At 33.5% G+C, this 13,473-nt stretch overlaps 2 protein-coding genes across 2 annotated transcripts; one reads left to right on the top strand and one right to left on the bottom strand.

Moving 5' to 3' along the window:
- The first annotated feature begins 7,888 nt into the window (after nucleotides 1–7,888).
- On the top strand, nucleotides 7,889–8,915 carry LOC133672940 (probable E3 ubiquitin-protein ligase ATL44). Its single transcript, XM_062093513.1, has one exon. The coding sequence runs from the start codon at nucleotides 8,104–8,106 to the stop codon at nucleotides 8,701–8,703; it is 600 nt and encodes a 199-aa protein (XP_061949497.1). The 5' UTR covers nucleotides 7,889–8,103; the 3' UTR covers nucleotides 8,704–8,915.
- A 1,317-nt stretch (nucleotides 8,916–10,232) lies between these two features.
- Nucleotides 10,233–12,921, bottom strand: LOC133673338 (uncharacterized). The gene is made up of 7 exons (XM_062094071.1): nucleotides 12,840–12,921; nucleotides 12,687–12,747; nucleotides 12,458–12,587; nucleotides 11,410–11,581; nucleotides 11,218–11,367; nucleotides 10,602–10,658; nucleotides 10,233–10,456 (listed from the first exon to the last, which is right to left on the bottom strand). The coding sequence occupies exons 1-7, from the start codon at nucleotides 12,919–12,921 to the stop codon at nucleotides 10,233–10,235; spliced, it is 876 nt and encodes a 291-aa protein (XP_061950055.1).
- Nucleotides 12,922–13,473: the final 552 nt, after the last annotated feature.

The following is a 13,473-nucleotide window of genomic DNA, read 5'->3' as shown; positions in this document are numbered from 1 at the left end:
CCTTTAATATTTTATTTTTTTATAATACATGATTGGGAAACCCCTACATGGTGGGTTGATAATGATGATTAACGTTGATGTGAGCTTGATTATTCAATTTGTAAAATTATTATTATCATTGTTTTCTTGTTGGGCGGATGTGACAACCATATCTCATCTAGAAATGTGAGTATGGCCATAGCATCCTCGTGGAAATAGACTCACTCTATTCATATTAATCATTGAAAAAATGTGCTTTTGTGTCATCTTTTGAATTGAAGTATATAAAAAACACTCTATTTATATAAACCATTTTTTCAAATATTTTAATTAAACAATTTAATTAAATCATAATCCAATTAGGATAACATAAAAATCAATTATTAACTAAATACTTTAATTCAATCCTAATACAATTAGAAAAATTAATTCTATAATTAATTTAATTTAGGTTTCAATTTTAAAATATAAAGTCAACATTTTATATATGGAGGGGCAGAATTATAATTCCATCTCATAGACCATATTATAATAAGAAATAAATTTTGAGGGTAAATTTGTAAATTGCACTCTAAAACCCTATTGTAATAATTTATACGGTGTAGGGTCAAATTCATCAATTTGCCCCGAAACATAATATTTTTTGTTTAGGGGAGGGGGGCACAAAATCATAATTCTCAGCCCACTGCTGATGGTTGGAGCAGTGGTAGCCAGCATTGTCAATGCAAGCTAGAAGTGCGAAGGTCTACCCGTCGCCCTTCGCAGCCTTTAGCGGTGGTCACAGCCACCCATAACTGTTGCCTCTATACTAGTGTCGTGTTAGCTAGGTGCACAACGCAACCAAACATGTTGGCATAGATCCCACTATTGGAGGTTATGCAACAACCATCTTTTTAATTTCCTATAAATATATGCCAGAAAAGTAGATTCCAGCCAAATTCAAATAATCTCGCTAGATTTAGTTGGAACAATAGCCAAACAAATGTTTTTAAAAAAATCATGAGAGAAAGCAAAATTTAGAAAAACTTAATTTTGCACTTAAATTTAATTTACAATTAACACCAATAACAATTAAAATATGAAAACAACAACCCTGATTGTCTAACGATGACTCTGAAACCCTTGTTAGGTTTCTTGAAATACATACATACAGTAGAAACAATAAATTTCAAAACTTTTCGAGAGTCTCAAGGATCTTGTCAAAAAAATTTAGGGTTTTTTAGGGTTTATACGAATATAACCAAAAGATTAGATGTTCTTCTTGACTTTGAATAATTGCTTCAAAACTGAGTTATGCAAACCACAAGTCATCCAAGTTTCAGGCTTCTAACGATAATCCATACGAAACACCAGTGAGAAATCTTCTAAACCCTTTTAGGAAAGATGGATTTTTATGCATTTGAGTGTTAGCCTCTTTTCTTTTATGTTTTTTAGGTGTTCTGTAACTTAAGTAGTTTTGTACCAAAAAGAGGCATAACATTCTATTTATAAAGAAATCTTAAAACCCTATAAAAAAAATATCAATTTACTTCGTGAATAATATCATATATATTATTTCAAGATAATTTTATAAATTTATTCAATCAAATCCCTACTTGATTTTTCTAAGTCTAGAATTGTAATCCTTTGTATTAATTACATTTTAGTCTTTAATTTCTAAAACTTATTTACAATTAAGTTACACTTGATTAATCATCTCATTTTAATTTATGACTAATTATTCTTATATGTGTGACCCATTAAGTTTCTTAATAAGTTGACCTAAATAAAAATCACAATCCTAAATAAAATAGGATTAAATAAATTAATTTATTATCAATTCAACATATAATTGATTTATATATGAAGATCAAATACAATGTCTAGCAACATATCATAATCCCCCAAATATTAGAAAAATCTTTTAGTGACTAGTTTCTTAGTGTAATTATTGTTACTTTATCAACAATGTTCTATTTTAGATATTATAAAATGGAGTGTGTCTACTATGTTAAATCATGTGTGTTCTTAATACCATAGTCACTAATTCTTTTATTAAGATTTGAAACTCTTTTCAAATCTCATTTCACCTTGCGCAAAGATTTGCATTCAATATTATTTGAGAGCAAATTGAATATTTTTCCTAATTCACTTAAGGTATTGAAAACTCTCTTGATTACTCAAATACTTTTATATAATTCGTGTTATATCCAATATTTGTCCATTTGTTACCCTTGATGACAACTTGTAGCAGGATCAAAATATAACATTTTTTATATAAGATAACTTGGTGATATCAAGTTTAAGGATAACTTACACAACCGTTATGTAAGTCTTTCTATAAACACATGTGATATCTTCATATGAAACTTTCATGCAGGTCAGTTCAGTATACATGTCATCTTAATTACAAGCACGTATATATTAGTTCTAGGTATTTCTCATATCTCATCTTTTGAGAACAACTGCTTCTTTTAATAAATGAAAGAACATAACATGTATCAGTTTCAACAGCTCTAATTAATGTTCAGTCTTAATAGAGCATTGATCACGAACATTTAGAAACAATGCCTTAAAGAAATAGAAATCCCATAATTATAACAACTGTATGATTTCATTTGCAAAACATTTATGTCCCAAAGACTCTATTTTTACTCTAGACTCATTAATCAAATATTTGATTCATTAATTAAATATTTGATGAATATTAAAGATAAATAGAGTTTTTATTAAAATTAAGTATGTTTTCATGAACAAATTAAGTCAATGATGTCCTAACTAACTACAAGACATATATACTAACTCTATAACTTTTTAATTGCCACCTATATATCCTAACTAAGTTTTTAAAATTATGTTTGGTAAGTGTTTCGGAAAAGATACATGCACAAGAGATATAAACGAGTGTTAGGTTGAAGAGACAGAAATGAAAATATGAAATAAATCTATCTCAAAAGAATTTTTTAATAAATTTTTAATACTTTTAAAATAAAAAATTACAGCTATTTTTATCCGGCTATCTTTGTATTAATTACACTAAAAAAAAAATTAAAACGTTCGTTAAACAAAAGCCCACCCCACCCAGGGGAAATATTTGTCAAGTATAAGGAGATAATTTCATAAGATCGGGTGAAAATAAAGGAAGCTTAGTTCATCTTGATAATGTCTTCAAGTGCCTCTATGTGCTCTCATGGGATAGGGGGCGGGGGCACCGTCTGTGGCCCCATCTCGAATAGCTTATAGCACCTACAAAACCAACATTTAAAGCAAAAATGTCCAGATTACATAAACACTGATGTTAGATATTAGTAAACTTTATTCTTAATTAAGAAACCAAAAAATTATCAAAAATATTTAATAACAAATCAAGAGATCCCATTAAAGTCTACATGCGCAACAAAAGATAAATAATGACGTGAATATATATATATATATGCATGTATGTATGTATGTATGTATTAACAAAGAAATAAATACAAAAGACACATACCTAGAAAATAATTTCCCAAAAAACCCACACAACTACGTCAAAAAAATAATCTTGAAAGAAAAACCCAAATCTCAAATTCCTAGATTAGAAGGCGGGGAGGGGGAAGTTGCTAAAGGAGCTTTTATGGAGGACTTACTGTACGTAACGGTAGGAAATATCAAATATGGGTATGCATAAAGACGTGAATGAAGGCTTGAAGATTGGAAGGTTGTAGAGCCAGTTCGAACGAGAGAGCTGCTGGTGTTTTACCAGTCAGACAAAAGAAAAAAGATTGTGTCGTGACCGTAGTCTTTAAGAGTGTCCATTTCTTACTTCAACTTTCAATTTGATTTTATCAGTTTTCTTTCTAGTTTATGAAACGATTTTGCTGTCGCTATTTCTTCACACAAACCTCAGCCTTTACCTTCCAAATGAAAATTCTATGATAGTTTTCTTGGAATCCTCTTTCATAAGACCTAAGATGTCTGTCAGGAGCTGCTTGCTTGAACTCATGAAGCTGGATATATACTCTCCTTTTGTTTGTATCTGCATGTGGCAGCACGGCAAACAAAAGTTGGATACATGTTTCTGGTATAGAAAGCTGGGTGCTCTCTTTTGTTTGTATCTGCATATCACCACTAAGGTGACGATGCATATTGACCTGCTCGTAAATTTAATGTGCATAGCCCTTCATTAAGATTTTTGGTACGTGTTTTACCATGATATATATATATTTGTGTACTAACTATTATTTAAATGCTTGTCTACGGGTAGATATTTTCAAGGCTTATGTACGAGCAGCTGGGAAAGGTTTTAAGAAGAGGGTACTTTGCTATCTAGGTCGGCAGCAGCACTCGATTTGGTTAGAAAGATAAGTGCAAATCACGAGTGATCTGTATTTTATACTGCCAGAATGGTTAATAGAAGACGTAGGCTGTAAAAAAACAGAGAGAGACAGAGACAGAGACAGAGAGACTGAGGTTGTCGTGTTGCTGCTTATGGGAATGAACAAAGCTCAATGTTTTGCGTGTCCGAAAGAAAGAGAGCAACCCACCCACTTGGATGACAAAAGGTCTTTGCTTGACATGGATTCATTTACTTCGTGAGACAGATGCAATCAATGTTTAGCCTAAAGAATTGGGGACTGATTTCTTTTGTTCAAATTTGACACAAACAAGTTGCTGAGGCTAGTTAATTTGAAACACTTTTCAAATAAGTATGGACCTCCTCTCTATACATACATATCGAGTCAATTGCTGACGGAAACATCAGCTTTTCTATTCAACTCAAGCACTGTTCGATCGGGATTATTTTTTTTATTAATATAGATGTTTAGGTCAACTTGTGCATATCTTGACTAATTTTATAAATCTTGAAGTTAACGATCATATAAGCCTCAGTAGTTTTAAGAGAACTCGAACTCATGATCATTGAGGAGTAAACCTAAAACCTGATCAGTTGAGCTACCTCTCAGGGCTACTCGATCAGGCTAGCTTACGCGTACCGCGACTAATTTCACAAGTCCTGAAGTTAACGACCATATAAGTCTTCAGCAGCCCTGAAATTTATGGGACTCAAAATAATAATCTTGAGAAAATAAACTTAGAATCTGACCAATTAAACTACACTTTAAAGATTGCTACATGTGAGGGATCACGAAAGTATCCTGACTCACGACAGCCTAGTATTGTTTTATAATTTTGATTCAATTTTGTCTTCAAAACAGTTCATGTTTCATTCGGATTATTTCTTTGAAGTTATTAGTCTTAATCTCTCCTTCATACTTGATTAAACAACAAATGGATGGATTTGTTCTCGAGTAGAGAATATAAAAAAGAAATTCTGATCATAATTAATATAAGAAATCAACTTGTTATTTTTTACTCCAACAAGAAATTAAGACCGGCACTGATAAAGCTAGTCCAATAATATCCTAACGAAAAAAAAAAGTGTAATAAAAATGGACCAACTAAACTTGACTATAGTCGGCCCTCTAGACTTGTTAATGTCAAAGTTGTAATAATGATAGAATATCAAAACTCCAAAAGAGAAGGAGGAGTTGTCTCAAACCCAGATGGACTCTAATTAATTGAAACTCAATCGTATTGGTCCAAGCAAGAACTTATCCAAAATAATACACCGAGGAGGAGCTGCCTCCTTTCTGTCCAAACTAGTTACCCCTCGCCCCCCTTTTAATTTTCTCCACCCTTAGAAACTGAAACCGCCTACCCAAAACTTAAAATCTTCAACTCTCCACGGACTCTTTTTACCTTTCAAAAATATATATATATTTTGTAAAAAAATAATTTTTTATTTTTTTTATTGTTTTAATATGTTGATGTTAAAAATAAATTTTAAAAATTAAAAAAATATATTATTTTAATATATTTTCAAATAAAAAATACTTTAAAAAACAATCATTACTATAATACCAGCCCGGTTATAAATTAATAACCTCCCGTTATTCAAGAAACAAATCCTTGATTTACTTCAACAATAACTTCCGTGAAACCATTTCTTGATTTATTTAATGAGACAAATCCAATAAATGTTTGCGTCAACTTGTTCAGCCTAAACAATTTGGTAACAATTTGGTATTGATCTTGAAACAAACAAGTTGCTTAATTAGACTAATCAATTTGCTTGTTAAGAATTAATTGCAACATTTATTTTTTCTATCTCTAATATTATATTAGCCTTGTTTCACAGCTAGTTAATATTAATTTTTTTAAATATAAAAAATATATTAAAAATATAAAGAATATTTGAAGTGTCTCAGGTCTGGCGGTCATGTCTTAACCCAACACGCGCCAACAACTTCTGGAATAAAAAATAAAAAAGATAGCGCCCTTCATGGTCCTTTAAATATCTACAATATGATCCATAATGCAAACACTCTATACACGTAGTACCAGCATAGAAAGAAAAACAAAAAAAATCACATAGCTTAAAGGCCAATAATTTAACGTTGAAAAACAAAATTGTAAAAACAATTATTAAAAAATTGAGAAAACAAATCTGAGTCAATCATGATTAACTTGACTAATCAATTACCCGAGATATAAGATCGAGATAACACAACATAAAAAAAATGGAACAAACAATGAAGATAACAGCTTAATAATAAAATATCAAATTATGAATTCAAAAGAAAAATTCAAATTTCAATAAAGGATTGCCTCGTTGGAAGGCAACCATAAAAAAAAATAACAAAGTAAAATATTTAACCATAAAACAATTAAAAATCCAAGTAATATAGACCAAATATGATATAAAAGCAAAATGAAAGTAGATAATCAGGGGCTAAATTGAAAAACAAAAAAAAACTATGAAAATGATAAAAAAAAAAGTAATAAGAATATAATAATTAAAAAAATGAGGACCAAAATGAATTAAGAAAACAAATGCAATAAAATTGGAAAGGACGTTGCCAAAAAAATAGTAATTAAGAAAAGTTAAAACACAAAAATAAAGCAATCAAAAGTAGAGGGATCAAATCGGATTAAAAAATAAATCTGAATAAAATTCCCAGGAAAAAATAATAATTCAAAAGTATCAAAAGCCATATAAATAGTGATCAAAAAAAGAAGGATCAAAATTGATCAAATCACAAACTAGAGGACATAATTGTTTTTTTTTTAAGGTTAGGCACGAATTTCTAAGGAATGAGAGAGAGAAAAGGAGAAAGAACAAAAACCACACCACAGCCCAACCGGACTTTCCCCGTTAACACTTGCCACACCGCTAGAAAGAAAACGACTCGCCGCTCCTAATACTACCAAGGAAGTAGGTTTTCGATAATCGAAAAAGACCTCACACGTCACCTGAATTGCGCCAAGGCCATCACGCACTAACGTGTGTGGAACCTTTTTTTAAATAATATTTAATAATGTAAAATAACTAAACAACCCATACCTGCACTAAAAAATAACAACAAAACAAAAAAAAAAGACCAAGATACCCTTGAAACTAACTTTATTTTTCTTGGATTCTAAGGGTAGTTTTGAAATTTCATTTTTTTAAAAGAAAAAGACTTAGAAGCCCCCTTGCATGTTCATTTTATTTTTCTCCTAAGAGGTATTATTGTAACTTAACTGTGTAAAATTCTTGAAATAGAATAAAAAATTTCCCTACAAAAGCTTTATATATTTTTTTCCTCTCAAGGATAAAACAATTATTTAACTATACTAAAAAAGAAAATAACTGGATCAAATTGCCCCTAATCAATTTTAAAATGACTAATATACCATTTAAAAAAGATAATTGTATTTCCAATTGCAAGCATAACTATTTTTCTCAAGCATGACTATTGCAAGGGTAAAACTATAAAAACACTACTCGATCCCATGAATAGAAACACGTGTCCAGCAGCATAGTAATAAATCACTTTAGTATTTTATGTAACGTCTCATGCACAGAAACAACAAAATATTATCTTGTAAGAAAAAAAGAAACAAGAACTTGTATGGTGGTGTGGTACCTTTATCCATAACAAGTAGGACCTGCCTCCTCCGACCTCTCCATCCTTCCTAATTAATTACTTCTTTACCCAATCCATTTCAAAGTAGAAACTGAAGGTGCCCTGCACCCCTCCATTTCTCTCTATATATATCAAGAACCTCCCCCCTCCACGCTATCTTCTACAACCTTCCAACAACCCCAGACTTCAACAACTCATGCCTCGCTTTTCAAGAATCCTCTACGCCTCCGCGGATGCGGATGCGGATGCGGATGCGGCAGCGCCCCCAGCGGCTGTTAACGTTCAGTCTGACCTTATGGTTATATTAGCAGCTCTTCTGTGTGCATTACTATGCGTGGTGGGGCTTATTTTGATGGCTCGTTGTGCCTGCATCCGCCGTGTTACCGGTGGGTCACCGTCTTCGGACAAAGCTAACAAGGGTGTGAAGAAGAAGAACCTCCAGCTGCTGCCCAGGTTCAGTTACTCTGCTGGAGATGGTAGCGGAGAAGGTGGTGGCGCCACCACCAAGTTTGGATCAACAGAGTGCGCAATTTGCTTGGGTGAGTTTGTTGAAGGAGATGAAGTTAGGGTTTTGCCTCAGTGTGGACATAGCTTCCATGTTGTCTGCATTGACACATGGCTTAGGTCTCATTCCTCTTGTCCCTCTTGCCGTAAGATTTTGGTGGTGGCTAGGTGTCAGAAATGCAGTCATTTTCCTGCTTCCACCTCCTCCGCCTCCTGTGGTGGTGGAGCTGCCACTGGAGAAGATTGCAATGTTAAAAACAGTGATACCAATCATCATGCCCAAGAAATGTAGTCACTTTCTTGCCTTGACAAATAGAGAAAACAGAATTTTGCCCCACTTGGTCGTACTGTAAAGGTGATTAGCAGGAGTAAAATGTTCCTGGACTGTCTAGTCTAATGCATGCTTAACTAAATCACAGATCATGAGTTATGTATATCAGCAAGCTTTTATGTACCAGATCATATTTTTAATGCTAATTTATATCTCTCCATTTTAATGATTAAGCTCTTTCCAGGTTAGAATTCGAGCATGACTAGTTTTTGCACAACGAGGGATTGGGTTTTGAGCGCATTGCCACCCGCATTGCCACCGGTGAATATTTTACTGTTTGATTAAGGCTTTATTTAATATTGTAATGCGGTGGAGATGGATAGTAACTTTAAAAATTGTTTGATTTTTATTGCAATCATCCAGCATTTATATTCCCTTATTCTATTTTCATTCTCAATTTCTTGATAAATTATTTCTTCTTGATCCATTACCCGTTTGCCATTTAGTTCGAATTTTAGTTTCTTAAACTTTCAACTTAACTCAGTGTATTTGAAAATGTTTTAAATAAATAAAATTCAAAATATTAATTTTATCCTGAGCATTTTATCCAATTTAATGAATCCAGGGAAGATATTCCCAGAGGTTAGAAAAGGGTGATTGATATTTATCCTACAGAGAGCAAACCATTCTCGTGACTTTTCAGAGTCGACAGCAAATCCGAGGTTATCCTCAAGAAAAAGATTGTAAAATATCTCATCCATCAAGGGTTGAAAGGGGAAAGCAATGCATCCCCCAGCCCCGGCATGACGAAAGGGATAAGCAACAACCTGCCTAAACAATTAAAGTGATCATGGAACTTCTCACTTGTGTAAAATACCTGTATGATTTTAACTTTATGACTCGATTTTTAGTGACTTGGCCAACTTTCCCCAACTTTCCTAAGAACTTGACCAATGGCAAGATGGCATCTCTCCATGCAACTTCTCACTTGAGTGCCATCATTATCTGACTGCGAAGAAGCTTCAGCCTAACACAGGTGTGATTGTTCCAGGGTCAAAATTTTGAACTAATGAGAGAACAGAGCCCTTTATATTATATTGAATATAGATGTAAACTTCATCTGGTTGACTACTTTGTTGCAACATAACCATGAAGGCGAGTATTGAAATATCTTCATTAATTATCTTCTCAAGCTGGAAAGGGGGACTCGACAAGAGACATCAAGAGATCAACACAAAATTTCAGGAAGGACATCTCTTTTACCTCGTGGAAGATTGGACCGTTACCACCCCAAAATCACCATGAACTAGATTGGTTTAAAGTTACAGGTTAAACTAATTAGTCCTAGCCAATCCATCTAATCATTCAACTCCCTCCTCCTCATCATGACTGCCGCCACCAAACATGGCCGCCATTTTCATGGCCAAATTAGGAGCCATTTACCTCCTTTGAAAATCAGGCATCAACCTTAAGCTGTCACGCGCATTTCCTATTTCAGACATCAACTGTTCTAAATCCTCAAAGTCAAAAGGTGTAGCTTCATCCGACTCTCAATTTTCACGAGGCTCTTGTACATTAGGCACCACTCCCTTATCACTCAGCAATTCCATTGCTGATGACGAGGGCTGTATGTCTTCTTTACCAAACTTTTCTCTGTTCTCATTCTCACATTCTTTGATAGAATTATTTTCAGCAACTGACCCCCCTACATCTGGAATGGCAGTTGTACCATTTGCAGAAACCCATCCTCCATATGAGTCGTCCCGTGTTTCAGCTGACCAGCAGATAGTACTTTGTACTCAAATTCATAATCAGATTCTTCAGAGATTTCTGGGCAGGGTGTGTGAATGCATTTCACTTAGCATTTCAATTAACAACACACAATATGAATTTAATAATAGTGGCATGCCATGTCAAACCTTCTTTATCAGGTAAAGTTGGTCGAGATATCTTATTGTCAAATTTCAGGATCATTGCTGGTCACATATGAGCAGAAAGAGCACCATAGAGACGTTTTATTCCTTGCGATCCCCGTCAACTGATAAACCTGCAAAAAGAACATTGCAATTCTCCTAGATACCAAAAGTAAGATGCATAGAGATTTAATATTAGTTACAACTTTACAACTTTTGTTTGTTCCCTGGTTAATCTTTCATCAACCTAAATCTATGACTAAATCCCATGTTAATCTCAATGAAGACCCAGTCATGTTCTGTTCCTACTTCTCTTTCACTTCAAAATTTCAATTCTCAATCCATCAGCAGGAAAAAGTTTCAGTAAAGCAGGGTGAATGTCCTTACTGATATTCTACAAAATTATTGACCTCAATTATAAACCATCAAAACACTTCTCATTATAAAGATAGATAGATATATCAAAAGTTAGGTAGAATGACAAACATCAGGATCTACATTATTATTAGCATCATGATTTTACTTGAGAAAACTACATATTGCATAATGTCATTTATTGAGTACTTGCTATCCATCAGGAGCTTGGAAAAGTCATGAAATAGATCCCTTTTGAAATCATTACAAACTTGGAGATAGAAGATGGTACTCACATTTGTCAAATCAACATTCAAAGCACAAGCTTCAATGTACTCAATGCCATTCTCAGTGCACCATTCAATACAGGACCTCTTCATCTCCCGCAATGACTCTTCTTCATCATCCAACAAACTACCTCTTTAAGTTTCAGAAATTCCAAACTCATCAAACTCTATACTCAGATTATCAAAAGACCCCAACTCTCCAATTCTCCTTAGCTGTTTTCTATATTTAGCATGAACAGGATGACCAGGAATCCGATCAACTTTATTCCCAACACACAACAATATCAAAAAGTTGCTAATATCAGTTCCAGCGATCCAATCCTTAAGTGCAACAAGAGATGATAACTGCACATAGTTCAACAAAAAAACCATACTTAACATCATAGCTTGCAAATTTATAGCTTTCCCCAAATTGAAGCATTGGCAATTAAACACTTGAAATCAACAAAAAGAAGCATAATTTAAATGAAAGCTTGAAACTCAAAAACTTATATGTTGGCCACCTTCCAAATTCAACAATAAGAAACCAACAAAAGAAAATTGTTTGCATCGAAGCTTGAAACTTTAAGCCTTTCTCCAAATGTGTTTTGAGGCATTTGCATATAAACAATTAAAAAAAAAAACAACAAAAGAAGCAATCTTTTCATCAAGGTTTGAGACCTTGAACCTTTTGGAAAATGGGTTTTGAAGAATTCACATTTACACTTAAAACCAACAAAAAGAAGCATAATTTCCATCCAAACTCAAAATTTTAAAGTTTTCTCCAATTGGGTATCGCAAACTTTTTCCATTGCCCTCATCGACTGGGAGTTTCCCGCGCTTTTTCTTTGTTGAAGACAGCTGCCTGCGGCGCAGTTTTTAAGGATAAAGGAATAGTGTTCCAGCGGCCTGAAACGAAAAGCTTTGCTGACTTGATCAAGTCTGTCTGTCCTGTCTTCTTGCTTGCTTGCTTGATTGCTATCTTCTCTTCTGGCTACTCCATGCGGCTAGAATGCGGCTAGTAGTCCTAGTCGGAACTCCTTGCTTCACGGAGTCTTAGACAGCTCATCTTCTCCCATTCCGTGCCTGGTTATGTCAAACTATCTGTGATCTCTTTCCCCGGAACTGCTGATAACTCTGATCAAAAAGACTGCAGCATTTGCATCGTTTCCAATTCAAAAAATGAAAAAAAATTTAGATTCTTCACAAATATATTATGAAGAACTACAATACTAACATCACCAAGTCAAAAACCATAACCAAAGCAGTAAGCTTGTTGTAAAATGGAAGTGATCCAATTGAAAATCCTTCATGAAGATGAGCCATCCATAGAGCTACATCAGCCGTGTAGTACTTTGTATTAATAATCCATCTATTCAAAAAACACAAAAAGAGCTTATTAAGCACCATTACTACACAATTAAAAGAACTTCAATAAACATTGAAAAATACAAGCAGCTATAAAGCTAACCCATGTGAGATAACTTGATTTGATGAGTCAAAGGAGTCTTCACAATCAAGTGACAGCATCCCTACAATCAAAATTGATCAATAAATTAAAAAATGATTAAAGAAGCAATCGAACAGCGAGAGCGGGGGTTACTAGAGAGGAGGGTGCGTTTGCCAACGCTGGAGGATCCGATAGAGAAGATGCCTGGTCGGGTCACAAGGGATGTAGAGTGTGGTGATTTAGTTTCTTCACTCATGTTCTGAATGTTTCTGTAAGTTTTTGTCTAACATTGAAACTTGGTGTTGATCGTTGAAGAGAAATCAGTTCGTTGAAGAGAAATCAGTTAATTAACTAACTAAAAAGGTATCAGCCTTTCACCCACTGCAATCACCATCTTTCCTTCTTTTTTTCAATACACCGTTGATTAGAGTAGTGTATTTTATTTTATTTTATTTTGTAATTTTCACTTTTATCCTTCAATTTTTATTTTGCATGATTTGACTCTTTTAAATCCAAATTAGTTTTAAATTGCATTTTTTTTAGGAGAAAGGTTGAAAGCTAAAGGAATGAAGTGAAAATCTCGAGTAACATAAATAGTGAATTTAAAATTTTGTTAAAACATTCATTTTAATCCTCTATATTTTTTAGATATTAGGTGATCAGTCTTTTCATTTTCCTCATTTTCTATCCTTTTTTGTTGGGAGGAGCGAGAGAGAGTCGTTGGATTCTGGCTTATAGAGAGAAATTAGCTGTTGGGAAAGATTTCGGCTATCAAAATGGTTGATTTTTGTGTCAAAATATTCCATAT

The sequence above is a fragment of the Populus nigra genome, chromosome 14 (assembly GCF_951802175.1).
Source record: "Populus nigra chromosome 14, ddPopNigr1.1, whole genome shotgun sequence".
Taxonomy (NCBI): domain Eukaryota; kingdom Viridiplantae; phylum Streptophyta; class Magnoliopsida; order Malpighiales; family Salicaceae; genus Populus; species Populus nigra.
The sequence above is the reverse complement of the archived record's forward strand: the minus strand, read 5'-3'. Positions and strand labels throughout refer to the sequence as shown.

What these genes read in the sequence shown, in the direction of transcription:
- LOC133672940 (XM_062093513.1), top strand. Translation starts at nt 8,104, where the DNA reads ATGCCTCGCTTTTCAAGAATCCTCTACGCCTCCGCGGATGCGGATGCG.
- LOC133673338 (XM_062094071.1), bottom strand. Translation starts at nt 12,921, where the DNA reads ATGAGTGAAGAAACTAAATCACCACACTCTACATCCCTTGTGACCCGA. An exon ending in TGGTTATGGTTTTTGACTTG is followed by an intron (nt 11,582 to 12,457) that starts GTGATGTTAGTA and finishes AACTATGTGCAG; the next exon opens with TTATCATCTCTTGTTGCACT. An exon ending in GGGGTCTTTTGATAATCTGA is followed by an intron (nt 11,368 to 11,409) that starts GTATAGAGTTTG and finishes AAACTTAAAGAG; the next exon opens with GTAGTTTGTTGGATGATGAA.